Source organism: Entelurus aequoreus, linkage group LG21, assembly GCF_033978785.1.
Source record: "Entelurus aequoreus isolate RoL-2023_Sb linkage group LG21, RoL_Eaeq_v1.1, whole genome shotgun sequence".
Lineage (NCBI taxonomy): Eukaryota > Metazoa > Chordata > Actinopteri > Syngnathiformes > Syngnathidae > Entelurus > Entelurus aequoreus.
In genome coordinates, this window is record NC_084751.1 from 7919234 (window position 1) to 7937182 (window position 17949).

At 41.4% G+C, this 17949-nt stretch overlaps 1 protein-coding gene across 1 annotated transcript; it reads right to left on the reverse strand.

Moving 5' to 3' along the window:
• Positions 1-1135: 1135 nt before the first annotated feature.
• Positions 1136-13921, reverse strand: LOC133638273 (chromobox protein homolog 2-like). Its single transcript, XM_062030709.1, has 5 exons — positions 13805-13921; positions 13663-13706; positions 7669-7734; positions 7517-7586; positions 1136-2741 (listed from the first exon to the last, which is right to left on the reverse strand). Exons 1-5 carry the CDS (start codon positions 13868-13870, stop codon positions 1485-1487), a joined length of 1503 nt encoding a protein of 500 aa, XP_061886693.1. The 5' UTR covers positions 13871-13921; the 3' UTR covers positions 1136-1484.
• Positions 13922-17949: the final 4028 nt, after the last annotated feature.

Consider the following 17949-nt stretch of genomic DNA (forward strand, 5'->3'; position numbering starts at 1 on the left):
CCCCCCCCCACCCCCCACAACCGGAAAAAAAAAAAAAAATTCAAAGTGTAATATTTGATGTGAAGTAAATGGAGTCTTCAATGGATCAATAATTCAAAACATTGATTTTGATTCATTATTATATTTTGAGCAATGACAGTTTAAAAGACAAAACAGTCTGCATGGCAACTTTGTGTTTTTAGTAGGGATGTCCGATAATGGCTTTTTGCCGATATCCGATATGCCGATATTGTCCAACTCTTTAATTACCGATATCAACCGATATATACAGTCGTGGAATTAACACATTATTATGCCTAATTTGGACAACCAGGTATGGTGAAGATAAGGTACTTTTTTTTTTAAAATGAATCAAATAAAATAAGATAAATAAATTCAAAACATTTTCTTGAATAAAAAAGAAAGTAAAACAATATAAAAACAGTTACATAGAAACTAGTAATGAATGAAAATGAGTCAAATTAACTGTTAAAGGTTAGTACTATTAGTGGAGCAGCAGCACGCACAATCATGTGTGCTTACGGACTGTATCCCTTGCAGACTGTATTGATATATATTGATATATAATGTAGGAAGCAGAATATTAATAACAGAAAGAAACAACCCTTTTGTGTGAATGAGTGTAAATGGGGGAGGGAGGTTTTTTGGGTTGGTGCACTAATTGTAAGTGTATCTTGTGTTTTTTATGTGGATTTAATAATTAAAAAAATAAAATGAATTAAAAAAAACGATACTGATAATAAAAAAACGATACCGATAATTTCCGATATTACATTTTACCGCATTTATCGGCCGATAATATCGGCAGACCGATATTATCGGACATCTTTAGTAAATACTTGTGGTATTTTACGTTATACACTGGCAGCTCGGTCGCCAGAATATCGGTCTGCCGACATTATCGGACATCTCTAGTTTTTAGTGAACATTGAAACTTTTTTTGCTCTTTTATTTCACTTCTTTATGTTCGTTTCTGTAATATTTTTAGAAGGAGCCGCAGACGTTAGAAAAATGAGCCTCACTTAGGACGTCCAACAGTGAAACAGCGCCCCCGGCTGGTGAAGTGGAGGTAAGCCTCCCACTTTTGCTGAGGCGGTGCAGCAGGTCCTTAAAGAAGCATAAAAGCTAAGTGAAGCATCTTCCTGCGGTTATGATTTATTAAAAGGACATGAATAGAAAGATATTTACAGTATAAATTAAGCGTGTATTAAATAAGAAGACCTTTTGGTCCAACACAAAAACTACAAATGACATCAAATCAAAAGTCACATTTGAGTTTTGGTCTGGAGGACAAAAAGATGAGCGGAGCGTCCACGGCGAGCTCGCTCGTCTGCTGTGAGGTGTGACGAGGAGCTGAGGCACTGGGGGGAGGGGGCGGAGCCACAAGGCGACGGCCTGTCACTTCCTCTTTTCCAACTCGACGCCGTCCGAGATGGAAATTTGGCGTTTGAAAGAGTCCGGGGGTGTCGTGGCGGCCGTCGCCTTCAGGGGTTCCGCGGGTTGAAGAAGCCGACGCTGGTGGGCGACTCCTTCACGGTCACCGTGAGGAAGTTGGCGGTGACGTCTGTGACGAACACGTGCTCCAGGAGGCTGCGCGCCGGCCGCCAGTCCGTTTCCGTGTCCGAGGCGGTGGCGGCGTCGCCGAGGCTGGGCCGGCTGTTGCTTGGATACGAGGCGGCGTCCGGTTCCGAGTCGCCGCTGCTGCTGCTCTCGTCCGAGTCGCCCGTGCTGAGCTCGTTCAGACTGCGGGCGGCTTTGCGCTCCTCCTGCCTGACGGGCGCCAGCGACACGTCCTTCCTGCCCTTCTCGCCGCCGCCCGCGGGCAGGATGTGACGCTGCGCCCCCGCCGACACTCGAGAGTCATTGATCACCACCAGGCTGCCGCTACGCGAGCTGGAGCGCACGGCCACGCCGCTGTTCCCTTGGTGGCCCCCGGGCGGCGTCTTAGTGACGCTCTGCAGGTTGAGCGCGCGGAGGCTGAGCGCCTGGCCGGACGCTCGATGCGTCGCCGACGCCTTGGAAAGAGACGATTTGTGCTGGCCCGGCGCCGTGTGACCGCCGTGACGCTCCTGCCGCCTCGGGCTGAGCGGCGAGCGCTTGGCGGCCGCCGGACTTCCCCCGAAGCCCCCGGACAGTTTCAAAGGGGGCGGAGTCGCCTTGAAGCCGTCCCCTCGCCCGCCGCCCGACTCAGAAACGGAGCGCCTCAGCTCAGTCTTGCTTTGTGGCGAGATGCCGGCTTTGCTGTGGGAGGGGGACGGCGAGGAGGCGGGCAGGGGGAGGTTCCAAGCGCAGCCTTTGGACGCCTGGGAGAAGGCGGCGCTGTGGGCGGCGGCGATGGCGGCGGCGGCCTCGTCCCTGCCTGTCCTGCTCAGTCCCGTGTACGTGAAGCTGGCCGGCTGCAGCGGCTTCTTCACCCCCGCCTGACACTCGTCCCGGGGAAGGCGGAGCAGCTGGTGGCGGCTCGGGGGCGGAGCTAGCAGTCTGCTCTTGGCCTGTCTCAGCGCCCTGAGGTCCGGGTGAAGCGGTTTCCTCCCGCGCTTCTTGCGTGGCGGCTCCGGCTTGGCCAGCAGGATCTGAGGCCTCTTCTGCGGGACCGGGTGGACCCGCGGGCTGGTCTTCACCTTCTTGTGCTCGCGCTCCTCATCCTCCTCATCTTCCTCCTCCTCCTCGGACGACGATGACAGGCCCAAGTAAGAAGACGACGACGAGCGGCTTTCTTTGGCGGCGGGCGGCGTTGGCAGCTGAAGACGACAATGGACTGTTAGCACGAAGACGACAATGGACTGTTAGCACGAAGACGACAACGGACTGTTAGCACGAAGACGACAACGGACTGTTAGCACGAAGACGACAACGGACTGTTAGCACGAAGACGACAACGGACTTAGCACGAAGACGACAACGGACTGTTAGCACGAAGACGACAACGGACTGTTAGCACGAAGACGACAACGGACTGTTAGCACGAAGACGACAACGGACTGTTAGCACGAAGACGACAACGGACTGTTAGCACGAAGACTACAACGGACTGTTAGCACGAAGACGACAACGGACTGTTAGCACGAAGACGACAACGGACTGTTAGCACGAAGACGACAACGGACTGTTAGCACGAAGACGACAACGGACTGTTAGCACGAAGACGACAACGGACTGTTAGCACGAAGACGACAACGGACTGTTAGCACGGAGACGACAACGGACTGTTAGCACGGAGACGACAACGGACTGTTAGCACGGAGACGACAACGGACTGTTAGCACGGAGACGACAACGGACTGTTAGCACGGAGACGACAACGGACTGTTAGCACGGAGACGACAACGGACTGTTAGCACGGAGACGACAACGGACTGTTAGCACGGAGACGACAACGGACTGTTAGCACGAAGACGACAACGGACTGTTAGCACGAAGACGACAACGGACTGTTAGCACGAAGAGGACAACGGACTGTTAGCACGGAGAGGACAACGGACTGTTAGCACGGAGAGGACAACGGACTGTTAGCACGGAGAGGACAACGGACTGTTAGCACGGAGAGGACAACGGACTGTTAGCACGGAGAGGACAACGGACTGTTAGCACGGAGAGGACAACGGACTGTTAGCACGGAGAGGACAACGGACTGTTAGCACGGAGAGGACAACGGACTGTTAGCACGGAGAGGACAACGGACTGTTAGCACGAAGAGGACAACGGACTGTTAGCACGAAGACGACAACGGACTGTTAGCACGACGCAGTCAACGTCCGCCTCAGAACCCAAACATGTTGAGGAGGCGGAGCCTAACCCGTCACTTCTCAGCATGTTTCTTTTCTGGCTTTTTTGGCCTTTTGACACGTTTTGTCCATTTCGCTAACTGGACATGAGCAGAAGGAGGTCAAAAAAGTATGGAAGATTTAACTTCGGACCACTTACGTTTTCATTGTGATGAGACCAGACTGTTCCGGAAAAAGATGCCAAAGCAGACCTACTTCACAGCGGAGGAGTGCCACTCTCGTTCAGTGGCCCCTCCCCACCAATCCTTACCATTGTTGACCACTGACCGAAGAAATAATAAACTAAACTAATATGGTTGTTAAAGTTAAGGATTTTTGTGATTTCTGCTCGTTTGTGAGGGCACCAAAGAAGCATGCACAGGACAGTTGAGCTTGTCGTCGTTGTTTTGGCTCGTTACAAGATTAAATATAAAGTCGATGCATCATTCGTTACATTTGTTTGGTAAACAGTTCTGTACAGTAAGGGTGCGACTCTTTGGGCACCTTATGATTTGATCCGATTCCTTGGGTGACCATTCCATTGAGAATCGATTCTCGACTCAGACTCCCACAAAGTATTATTGAGTGAATGCTCCAAAACATTCACACATCTGCTTTTCTACACCAAAATTCATCTATTTATTGTTGTTATTCATTCTCCAGTTTTTGGCGCGTTCTACCTTCCACATTTTTCATCCGATTCAAACCGTTCCAACTCCAAACTGTTCAGCCTGTTTGGGAATCGCAGGCTTTCTATTGACAAGTCCTAAAAATTTCCCAGAATTCCAGGTTTTACGGGACATTTTCCGCATTTAAAATGAATTGGCCGATTGTCAAACTTCCACCATTTCCACATGTTTCAACCCACTCAAACCATTCCACTTGCCTGGAAATTCAAACTACCTTTTTCGCAAAGTTCCAAAAAAACTCCAGGATTTTCCAAAGCCCTATTTCCACCCTTTTGTCTGGCAACTACTCCTTCCACATTTTTCAACCCACTTCAGCTGTTCCAAACAATCAGGAAAAAAAAACAAAGTTGTTTTTTGAACTGGAAAAATTCCCAGTTTTCCTAAAATTCCAGGAAATATGTAATACCATTTCTCAATTAAAAATGTTACTACTTCCAACATTTCTCGACCAATTTGGAAACAATTCCAGCACCAACCATGTCAACTCATTCAGAACCTTTAAAGGCCTCCTGAAAGCCACTACTAGCGACCACGCAGTCTGATAGTTTATATAGCAATGATGACTCACCAAATTTTTCGCACACATAAAAAAACCCGAACAAAACTCTTTGGTAAAAAAACCAAACCCCAAAAATCACAATTGCTCTCTCGCGCCCCCCTAGGAAGAAAACTGCCTCTAACTCCCAGTACGAATGTCGTAGAGACATGAAACAAAAAGCTCTATGTAGGTCTTACTTAGACCTACTTTTCATTAATTTATTTATTCGGGCAAAAATTAACAGGAAGTTGGCAATTCCCCGTTCAAGACCAAAAATTACTAAAAACACTCATTTTTGCTTTTTGAGCTGTAATTTGACCCCCTTTAAAATACTTCAAAACTCACCAAACTTCTCACACACATCGGGACTGGTGGAAATTGCGATCTAAAAAAAAAACCGAACCCCAAAACTCAAAATTGTGCTCTACATAATTTTTGAAGAAAACAGAGAAAAAAACTGCTCCTCCGAGGAAAACTCCGACAAAACTGCTTGTAACTTCCGGTAGGAACGTCTTAGAGACATGAAACAAAAACCTCTACGTAGGTCTTGCCTAGACCTACATTTCATAGATTGACATCCTTCAGCAAAAATCAACAGGAAGTTTGCTATTCCTCCTTCAAAACAAAATTTTTGTTACAACCGGTCACCAAACATTATCTGCTCAGAGTGCGTTTGTCGTGTCGGCTTCAAACTGCTACAGAAGAGAGATTGAACCCTTCTGATTAAAAGTTCTGTACAGAGTTTTGATTCGTGCTACCGTTTTGGTTTTACGAGCCTTCAAAGACCCGCAGCACTAAAGTTGCTCCGCTGCTGTGATTTTACGCGCCTTCAAAGAAAACAACCACTGTGCCGCGACACCTAGGAAAAAGACACAGACACAACTTCCTCTAACTCCCAGTACGAATATCGTAGAGACACGAAACAAAAACCTCTATGTAGGTCTCACTCAGGACTACCACTGGACAAAAGTATTGGGACACCTAGGACTAGCACCTGCCAAAATGCGGACCCGTCCAACGCTGCTTGCAGCTTTAATTTTTTTTGTTTCTATATGCAGTTAAAGCACGATGCTATCACGTTAGCTCGTAGCTAAAGCATTTCGCCGATGTATTGTCGTGGAGATAAAAGGCACTGAATGTCCATTTCGCGTTCTCGACTCTCATTTTCAAGAGGATATAGTATCCCAGGTGGTTTAAAATACAAATCCGTGATCCACAATAGAAAAAGGAGAGAGTGTGGAATCCAATGAGCCAGCTTGTACCTAAGTTACGGTCAGAGCGAAAAAAGATACGTCCATCGCTGCCTCTCAAGTTCTTCACTGTAACGTTCCTCATCTACGAATCTTTCATCCTCGCTCAAATTAATGGGGTAATCATCACTTTCTCGGTCCGAATCTCTCTCGCTCCATTGTAAACAACGGGGAATTGTGAGGAATACTAGCTCCTGTGACGTCACGCTACTTCCGATACAGGCAAGGCTTTTTTTTATCAGCGAGCAAAAGTTGCGAACTTTATCGTCGATTTTCTCTACTAAACCCTTTCAGCAAAAATATGGCAATATCGCGAAATGATCAAGTATGACACATAGAATGGATCTGCTATCCCCGTTTAAATTTAAAAAATCATTTCAGTAGGCCTTTAAGTTTTTTTTACCATTTTCTAAAAATTCCCTTTTCTCAAGATGTCCTAATTTTCTGGAAATTCCCATTGAAATGAATGGGAATTTTTTTTTAAGTTGCACAATTCCCACAATTTTCATCTGATTCATACCGTTACTACTTCAAAATATTCAGCCTGTTCAGGAATTGTGTGCTCTACTGCAACGATTTAAAAAAACAATTCCCAAATTTCCCATAACACCTACTTTTTTTTCAATTTTCCCCATTCATAATGAATTGTACATTTTTCAAACATCCACAATTCCCACATTTTTCAACCTCTTCAAACCATTCCAACATCAACACATTCCACTCATCCTGGACGTTCAAACTAACACTTTCCCAATTCCGGTTTTCCTGGAAATTCAAACCATTCAACATTCAAACTACATTCAGTCCACATTGGAGCATTCACACACAATTCCTCATCTAGTTTGTTGTAACAATTACAACTTTTTTTATAACTGGTTAGAAAAGCTTGTTTTGGTTGAATAGAGTCGGCCTAAAAATGTCTTAACAATTGTTTCTCATTAAAAAAAAAATGAAACAGTTTAGAAATCGATTTTTGAAAATGATGAATCGACTTAGAATCGCGATTCTGATGTGAATCGATTTTTTTTGTGCACCCCTACTCGATATCACTTTATATTGTGTTGAAAGTGTACAAACCTTCACTAAAATAGGGACTGGAACCAATTATTCATATTTACTTTGCTTCACTTTACAAACTTTTTGATTCACGAACCCACGTTAATGGAGCTTCCACTGTTTTGTAGCGCCCCCTGTGGTTGGGAGTAGAACTAGCAATGATTTCACAGACGATCAATAGTCGGACAAACTCTTAAAAGGAACGTGGAGGGAAACTACCGGGGTCTTGCGTGGACGTCCTCTCGGCCTCTTCCCTTTCTTCTGGAACAAAAGTTCCCGCTCTTGTTCCCTAAGGCGACACAAACCACGCAAATAAAAAGAAACATTCGAGCACAGATGGAGAATTTATTGGTGGAAAGAAGGAAACTCACCGCTTGTTGAACGCCGCCAATAACCTCGGGTCCAAAATGTTCTCCTCCGGCTCCCAACTGTTGTGCCTGAAAAGGCATCAGAAGACTGTCAGTGCTCACATGCTAATGACGAGGACCACAACAAACTGATTGATTGGCAGCTGCCGTGTCATACTTCCACACAGCAAAAAGTACCATGTCCACTAATACTTTTATGCAAAAGTCACTCGTTTATATAAAGGTGAATATTAATGAGATTTAAGACAGAGAAGTCTAAACTTTTCACACTGAAAAACCAAAGCATTTTGACATTTTTCATTTTCAACACCAACACAATACTTGTTGTGACCAATAGGGAATTTTGGGTCAATGTTAGAGGCCTACTGAAAGCCACTACTACCGACCATGCAGTCTGATAGTTTATATAGCAATGATGAAATCTTAACATTGCAACACATGCCAATACTTATAAAGTGACATTTTAAATTTCCCAGCAAACTTCCAGCTGAAAACGTTTCGATATGATGACGTTTGCGCGTGACGTCAATGGTTGATACGGAAGTATTCGGACGCCATTGAATCCAATACAAAAAGCTCTGTTTTCATCGCAAAATTCCACAGTATTCTGGACATCTGTGTTGGTGAATCTTTTGCAATTTGTTTAATGAACAATGGAGACTGCAAAGAAGAAAGTTGTAGGGGGGATCGGTGTATTAGCGGCTGGCTGTAGCAACACAACCAAGAGGACTTACTTGGATAGCAGACGCGCTATCCGACGCTAGCCGCCGACCGCACGGATGATCGGGTGAAGTCCTTCGTCCTTCCGTCGATCGCTGGAACGCAGGTGAGCACGGGTGTTGATGAGCAGATGAGGGCTGGCTGGCGTAGGTGGAGCGCTAATGTTTTTATCATAGCTCTGTGAGGTGCCGTTGCTAAGTTAGCTTCAATGGCGTCGTTAGCAACAGCATTGTTAATCTTCGCCAAGCTGGAAATTAACAGTGTATTTACATGTCCATGGTTTAATAGTATTGTTGATTTTCTGTCTATCCTTCCAGTCAGGGATTTATTTCTTTTGTTTATATCTGCATTTAAGCACGATGCTATCACGTTAGCTCCGTAGCTAAAGTGTTTCGCCGATGTATTGTCGTGGAGATAAAAGTCACTGTGAACGTCCATTTCGTGTTCTCGACTCTCATTTTCAAGAGGATATAGTATCCGAGGTGGTTTGAAATACAAATCCGTGATCCACAATAGAAAAAGGAGAGAGTGTGGAATCCAATGAGCCAGCTTGTACCTAAGTTACGGTCAGAGCGAAAAAAGATACGTTCTGCACTGCACGCTAGTCCTTCACTTTCACGTTCCTCATCCACGAATCTTTCATCCTGGCTCAAATTAATGGGGTAATCGTCGCTTTCTCGGTCCGAATCTCTCTCGCTGCTGGTGTAAACAATAAGGAAATGTGAGCAGTCCTTCCTCCGGTGTCGTCACGCTACTTCCGGTACAGGCAAGGCTTTTTTTTTTTTAAATCAGAGACCAAAAGTTGCGAACTTTATCGTCGTTGTTCTCTACTAAATCCTTTCAGCAAAAATATGGCAATATCGCGAAATGATCAAGTATGACACATAGAATGGATCTGCTATCCCCGTTTAAATAGAACAATTTCATTTCAGTAGGCCTTTAAAGGTCCCGAGGACCTAAAAGGGTCTCGGTCATTAAAGAGTTAAAAAATAAGATATGTTTTTGGGTTTTTTTTACTTTATATGCAAAAATATCTATAGATCAACTTCAGATTAATCCATTGACATCATTTTTTATGGCAATATTTTCCCTCCAAAAAATGTTCAACCAATGCGAACCAATCCAGTGAGAGCTGAAGATCCTGGCCAGATGAAGCCATCAGGACCACATCATCTGCAAAAAGCAGAGACCTAATCCTGCAGCCACCAAACCGGATCCCCTCGACGCCCTGACTGCGCCTAGAAATTCTGTCCATAAAAGTTCTGAACAGAATGGGTGACAAAGGGCAGCCTTGGCGGAGTCCAACCCTCACTGGAAACGAGTCCGACTTACTGCCGGCAATGCGGACCAAGCTCTGACACTGATCATACAGGGAGTGGACCGCCACAATCAGACAGTCCGATACTCTCTGAGCACTCCCCACAGGACTTCCCGGGGGACACGGTCCAATGCCTTCTCCAAGTCCACAAAGCACATGTAGACTGGTTGGGCAAACTCCCATGCACCCTCAAGGACCGTGCCGAGAGTATAGAGCTGGTCCACAGTTCTACCACCAGGACGAAAACCACACTGTTCCTCCTGAATCCGAGGTTGGACTACCCGGCGTAGCCTCCTCTCCAGTACACCTGAATAGACCTTACCGGGTAGACCTGAATAGAACTTACACACAAACCAAATATGTAACATTTAACGCACACCTAACGTGTGCACCTCCTGGTACCCCAGCACCTCCAAAACCCTCAAATCTAGACTCCAAACATCCCAGAACAAGATAGTCAGGTTACTTCTAGACCTCTACCCCAGATCCCACCTCACTCCTACCCACTTCTCCAAAGTGGGCTGGCTCAAGGTGGAGGACAGAGTTAAACAACTTGCACTGAGCCTAGTCTATAAAATCCACTACACCTCCCTCATACCGAAGTACATGTCAAACTACTTCCTTAACGTAAATGACCGCCATAACCACAACACCAGGGGGAGCTCCACTAACCACGTTAAACCCAGATTCCGAACTAACAAAGGTCTTAACTCATTCTCTTTCTATGCCACATCAATGTGGAATGCGCTCCCAACAGGTATAAAAGAAAGGGCATCTCTATCCTCCTTCAAAACCGCAATAAAGGAACAACTCCAGGCAACTTCAACCCTAAACTAACACCCTCCCCGGATTGTTAATAATCAAATGTAGATACTTTTTCTTATGCTTTCTGATCTCTCTCTCTGTGTCCACTACTTGTTGTACAAATCCTACCAAGTCAGACCTACACTGTTTCAATGTACATTTCTCTGATGATACAATTGTTGATGACTGAAGTGATAACAACCAAGCCTAACCCCCCCCACATCCCAGATTGTAAATAATGTAAATAATTCAATGTATATACTCTGATGATTATCTTGTGTGATGACTGTGTTATGATGATAGTAGGGGTGTGGGAAAAAATCGATTCGAATTCGAATCGCGATTCTCACATTGTGCGATTCAGAATCGATTCTATTTTTTATTTTTTTTATTAATCAATCCAACAAAACAATACACAGCAACACCATAACAATGCAATCCAATTCCAAAAGCAAAGCCGAGCCAGCAACACTCAGAAGTGCAATAAACAGAGCAATTGAGAGGAGACACAAACACGACACACAACAAACCAAAAGTAGTGAAACAAAAATGAATATTATCAACAACAGTATCAATATTAGTTACAATCTCCACATAGCAGTGATTAAAAATCCCTCATTGACATTATCATTAGACATTTATCAAATAAATGCATCGCATCTCATAAGCTTGACAACACACTGTGTCCAATATTTTCACAAAGATAAAATAAGTCATATTTTTGCTTCATTTAATAGTTCAAACAAATGTACATTATTGCAATCAGTTGATAAAACATTGTCCTTTACAATTATAAAAGCTTTTTACTCTGCTTGCATGTCAGCAGACTGGGGTAGATCCTGCTGAAATCTATGTATTCCATCAATAGAGCAGTGTTTTTCAACCTTTTTTTGAGCCAAGGCACATTTTTAAAATAAAAAAAAATACGGAGGCACACCACCAGCAGACAAGGTGAAAAAATGAAACTCCACCAGGATGTCGTGCCTTATTTTGAGTTTGTTGTTGTTTTCCAGTGTGTAGTGCTTAAGTTCCTGCCTCGCGCTGTTATTTTGGTGGCCCTTCCTGTTTTGTTGGTGTTTCCATGTAGCAGCTTCATGACTTCCTGTGAGTGCTATTCCCCGCACCTGCTTTGTTTTCGCAATTAACACCGTTTTAGTTGTGCGGACATTGTTGATTGTCATGTCATGTACGTCTCTGCTCCACACGCTGTAAGTCTTTGCTGTCGTCCAGCATTCTGTCTTTGTTTACTTTGTAGCCAGTTCAGTTTTAGTTCCGTTCTGCATAGCCTTCCCTAAGCTTCAATGCCTTTTCTTAGGGGCACTCACCTTTTGTTTATTTTTGATTTAAGCGTTAGATACCTTTTTACCTGCACACTGCTTCCCGCTATCGGTTACACATTGTGATCACGACAAACTATGTTCCCGACATCTACAGAGCAATTAGCTACCTGCTGCCACCTACTGATATGGAAGAGTATAACACGGTTAGTCTGCCGAGCTCTAGCCAGCACCGACACTCAACAACGGCACATTATTTGCCGATTATAATTACTGCTTTGCAAAAAAGATTTTTAGATTTAGACAAACTTTAATGATCCACAAGGGAAATGTTTCCACACAGTAGCTCAGTTACAAAGGATGGAAAGGATAAGGATGGAAAGGATCCAAGGGCACAAAAAGAAGTATAAAGTAGACTTAAAATGTACCAATTTTTAACCCAATTAGGTGAAATGACATAATCTCCCACGGCACACCTGTTTTGTTGATGTTTCCATGTAGCAGCTTCATGACTTCCTTTTGAGTGCTATTCCCCGCACCTGCTTTGTTTTGGCAATTAAGACCGTTTTAGTTGTGCGGACATTGTTGATTGTCATGTCATGTACGTCTCTGCTCCACACGCTGTAAGTCTTTGCTGTCGTCCAGCATTCTGTCTTTGTTTACTTTGTAGCCAGTTCAGTTTTAGTTTAGTTCTGCATAGCCTTCCCTAAGCTTCAATGCCTTTTCTTAGGGGCACTCACCTTTTGTTTATTTTTGATTTAAGCGTTAGATACCTTTTTTACCTGCTTCCCGCTATCGGTTACACATTGTGATCACGACAAACTATGTTCCCGACATCTGCAGAGCAATTAGCTACCTGCTGCCACCTACTGATATGGAAGAGTATAACACGGTTAGTCTGCCGAGCTCTAGACAGCACCGACACATTATTTGCCGATTATAATTACTGGTTTGCAAAAAAGATTTTTAGATTTAGACAAACTTTAATGATCCACAAGGGACATTTTTCCACACAGTAGCTCAGTTACAAAGGATGGAAAGGATAAGGATGGAAAGGATCCAAGGGCACAAAAAGAAGTATAAAGTAGACTTAAAATGTACCAATTTTTAACCCAATTAGGTGAAATGACATAATCTCCCACGGCACACCAGACTGTATCTCACGGCACACCTGTGTGCCGCGGCACAGTGGTTGAAAAACACTGGAATAGAGAATCCTTTTGAATCGGGAATCATGTTGAATTGAAAAAAAAAATCGATTTTGAATCGAATCGTGGGACACCCAAAGATTCCCAGCCCTGGATGATAGTATATATTTGTATCATGAATCAATTTAAGTGGACCCCGACTTAAACAAGTTGAACAACTTATTGGAGTGTTACCATTTAGTGGTCAATTGTACGGAATATGTACAGTACTTACTGTGCAATCTACTAATAAAAGTATCAATCAATCAATCAAAAAGATCCTGATGTCAAATACTTGCAAGTCAGCAAAGTAGACATACAATATATTCAGTGTTCTATTTACTGCACCAGCTAAACAACAATCACGTAAAAGGAAGACATTAAAACGCCTCATTTAGTAGGAAGAGACTAAAGAAAGGAAGTGTTATTAAAATGATATTAGCATCATTAGCAGCTATGAAAACAGCTAAGAGACCAAACGACGAGCTTTTTATGTCTGCTTTGTGAGGCCAAGGTAGAATCCTGATCGGCAGGAAAGCTCATGTTATTGTTGTTGTTTGCAAGGTTATTGTTGTTGTTTGCAGACCAAGCCTGCTAGCTTGATGGGAGCGTGCGTGTGCGTGTGTGTGTGTGCGTGCGTGCGCGCTCCGGTTTAGCATTGGCGGCTAACCGAGGACGGCTAGCGACTTACTTGGACGACCACCCGCTCCACTTGATGAGATACTCCAACTTCCCCTGGGGAAATAGCGCACAAGCGGTCAGAGTCAAAGCGGGGGGGAGAGTTAAAGGGCGGCCAGGGTCGGCACGGAGCGCCCCCCGCGGGGATTTCTCACCTTTCTCGGCCGTTTGTTGAGGATGCACTCGGCGTCAAATACCTGGCCCACTGTGACCCCCTCCATTGCTCGCAGCACCACGCGCCTTTTTGTCCCCGCGCGGACCCCGTAGGGGCTTTCACTCAACACCTAAACATGATCAGCGATCATTTTTAGTCACGTTTCATTACTACAACCTCTACCATAATGACCAGTGAATATTTTACTCACTGAATCTTATTTTTATGAATGGAAATTGAAAAACAAAAACGGTCCGTGTACTTTCCGTTCATTCTATTTCCAAATGTCAAACACAAATCAAAAAACAAAGTTAGGGCCGTTTTTTTTTAATTTTTACTATAAATGGCAGATTTTAAAACAAACAAAAAATGTCATTAAAATATTGCCATAAAAACCATTTTTGTGCTGTTTTCCTTTTATGGATTTTTATTTTTCCAGATAAACACAAAAATACAATTCATGTTCATCCAAAATGCAAAAATGCGTGTTTATCTGTACGATGACAAATTGAACCGGAAGCAGTATTTTAGGTCCATGTACCTTCCGTTTATTCTATTTCCAATTCTCAAACACAAATCAAAAAACAAAGTTAGGGCCGTTTTTTTTAATTTTTACTATAAATGGCAGATTTTAAAACCAACAAAAAATGTCATTAAAATATTGCCATGAAAAAAAAATTGTGCTGTTTTCCTTTTATGGATTTTTATTTTTCCAGATGAACACAAAAATACAATTAATGTTCATCCAAAATGCAAAAATGTGTGTTTATCTGTACGATGACAAATTGAACCGGAAGCAGTATTTTAGGTCCATGTACCTTCCGTTTATTCTATTTCCAATTCTCAAACACAAATCAAAAAACAAAGTTAGGGCCATTTTTTTAAATTTTTACTATAAATGGCAGATTTTAAAACAAACAAAAAATGTCATTAAAATATTGCCATAAAAACAATTTTTGTGCTGTTTTCCTTTTATGGATTTTTATTTTTCCAGATAAATACAATTCATGTTCATCCAAAATGCAAAAATGCGTGTTTATCTTTACGATGACAAATTGAACCGGAAGCAGTATTTTAGGTCCATGTACCTTCCGTTTATTCTATTTCCAATTCTCAAACACAAATCAAAAAACAAAGTTAGGGCCGTTTTTTTAATTGTTACTATAAATGGCAGATTTTAAAACAAACAAAAAATGTCATTAAAATATTGCCATAAAAACAATTTTTGTGCTGTTTTCCTTTTTATGGATTTTTATTTTTCCAGATAAACACAAAAATACAATTCATGTTCATCCAAAATGCAAAAATGCGTGTTTATCTGTACGATGACAAATTGAACCGGAAGCAGTATTTTAGGTCCATGTACCTTCCGTTTATTCTATTTCCAATTCTCAAACACAAATCAAAAAACAAAGTTAGGGCCGTTTTTTTTAATTTTTACTATAAATGGCAGATTTTAAAACCAACAAAAACTGTCATTTAAATATTGCCATGAAAAAATGTTTGTGCTGTTTTCCTTTTATGGATTTTTATTTTTCCAGATAAACACAAAAATGCAATTCATGTTCATCCAAAATGCAAAAATGCGTGTTTATCTGTACGATGACAAATTGAACCGGAAGCAGTATTTTAGGTCCATGTACCTTCCGTTTATTCTATTTCCAATTCTCAAACACAAATCAAAAAACAAAGTTAGGGCCGTTTTTTTTAATTTTTACTATAAATGGCAGATTTTAAAACCAACAAAAACTGTCATTTAAATATTGCCATGAAAAAATGTTTGTGCTGTTTTCCTTTTATGGATTTTTATTTTTCCAGATAAACACAAAAATACAATTCATGTTCATCCAAAATGCAAAAATGCGTGTTTATCTGTACGATGACAAATTGAACCGGAAGCAGTATTTTAGGTCCATGTACCTTCCGTTTATTCTATTTCCAATTCTCAAACACAAATCAAAAAACAAACTTAGGGCCGTTTTTTTAATTTTTACTATAAATGGCAGATTTTAAAACAAACAAAAAATGTAATTAAAATATTGCCATGAAAAAAAATTTGTGCTGTTTTCCTTCTATGGATTTTTATTTTTCCAGATAAACACAAAAATACAATTCATGTTCATCCAAAATGCAAAAATGCGTGTTTATCTGTACGATGAAAAATTGAACCGGAAGCAGTATTTTAGGTCCGTGTACCTTCCGTTTATTCTATTTCCAATTCTCAAACACAAATCAAAAAACAAAGTTAGGGCCGTTTTTTAAATTTTTACTAAATTGGCAGATTTTAAAACCGACAAAAAATTGCATTAAAATATTGCCATAAAAAAGTGTGCCGTTTTCCTTTTATGGATTTTTATTTTTCCAGATAACACAAAAATACAATTCATGTTCAGCCTAAATGCAAAAATGCGTGTTTATCTGTACGATGACAAATTGAACCGGAAGCAGTATTTTAGGTCCATGTACCTTCCGTTTATTCTATTTCCAATTCTTAAATGCAAATCAAGTGTAAACTTCTTCTCACTCCTTTTCAAATATGTAAAAAAACAACAACAACAGAAAGTCCATTGCTCATTTTGTTTATTTTATTTCCGTTTTTTTACTCTCCATTGTTGCTGTTAAGGCTAAAACTGGACAATCATGCATAACATACTATACATTACCTTTTGCACTATAATAATTTATATTATGTGTTGTCAACTTTGTACTTTTTTGTTTTAATTATTTGTTTATGTCATTGCCTGAAATAAATAAATAAATGAAGGCTATAGCACTGTATTGGATCAGGCTTGCTCTGGGTTTTTTTTTGCATATTTGAAATAAAAATATATCAAATCAAATATAAAATCAAAAAACACATTTCGGGCCATTTGTTCTATTTTTATTTCTGAAACAAAAGTTGGACCACTATTTAATGAGACTTTTTTGAAACGACAATAGGACTCCTGCTGAACAAAGATGTTAGCATTATGCTAAAAACATGCTAAACGCAAAGGAAAAGCCAAAATACTGCTTTCGGTTCAATTTGTCATCACACAGATAAACACACATTTTTGCATTTTGGATAAACATACATTTGATTTTTGTGTTTATCTGGAAAAATAAAAGTCCATAAAAGGAAAACATCACAATATCCAATTTTATGGCAATATTTTAATGAAAATCAACCCCTTTTTGCTTGTTTTCAAATCTGCCATATATAATAAAAATCGAAAAACGGCCCTAATTTTGTTTTTTGATTTGCGTTTCAGAATTGGAAATAGAATGAACGGAAGGTACACGGACCCTGCTCCAGTGCATATTTTACTCATTAAATCTTATTTTTATGAATGGAAATTGAAAAACAAAAACGATGGGTTAATTTGAATTTCATTTTAAAATGCAAAAAATATAAAAACAAAGCGTTCCTCTTTTTTGTTGTCAAAGAGCAACGACCACACATACAAAATGTTTTAATTTTATATCTCATAAGACAAAAAATAAAATCAGCAGCGAACGGAAACTGAAAAACAAAACGGATGTTTTTTTTTTCTCATTTGCAGACGCCGGAAGGTTTTTCAAATTAAAAGTGCGTATAATTACTACGGTACCTGTGAGTGTGACTTTAGCTAAAATGTCTTTGTAGTCCTACATTTAACATATTTTAGACATGGAAACACAATGAATGATATCTACAAAATCTCTTCGTGAATATCAACAGAAACAGAAAAACAGACCAAAACGGCTATACTATATATAATATTCCAACACCGGAAGTAGTAAAGACAGGACTGCGGATTGGCGTGTAAGAAAAAGAGTACTGTATCGTGCATGATCAACTACGTTTTGCCTCCACTTTCGTATGCGCCTAAAACGTTTTGTAGATGTTAGTCATCGTTATGCCATGCATGACTAAAATAATTTCAGCATCGGGCTCCGAATACATTTTAGCCTGGCGCTGTCACGCCAATTTTCTTCCCATTACAAAAACCTTCCTAGCCCCCATTTACTTCCGGGGTCATTTCCGCTCACGTCATTTCCTCTTACGTCATTGACAGCGATCGATAGCACTTCGTTTGACTCTTTTTTATAATACAGCGTTAACAAAACGTCTGTATTAATCGGACAAGTATTAATCTGACAAACTAACTTGAGGATATTCCTGAC

Excerpts from the sequence above, each read along its gene's own strand:
- LOC133638273 (XM_062030709.1), bottom strand. The coding sequence starts at position 13,870 with ATGGAGGGGGTCACAGTGGGCCAGGTATTTGACGCCGAGTGCATCCTC. Across the intron at positions 13,707-13,804 it reads TCAACAAACGGCCGAGAAAG|GGGAAGTTGGAGTATCTCAT; the intron begins GTGAGAAATCCC and ends CTATTTCCCCAG. Across the intron at positions 7,587-7,668 it reads TTGGCGGCGTTCAACAAGCG|GGAACAAGAGCGGGAACTTT; the intron begins GTGAGTTTCCTT and ends GTGTCGCCTTAG.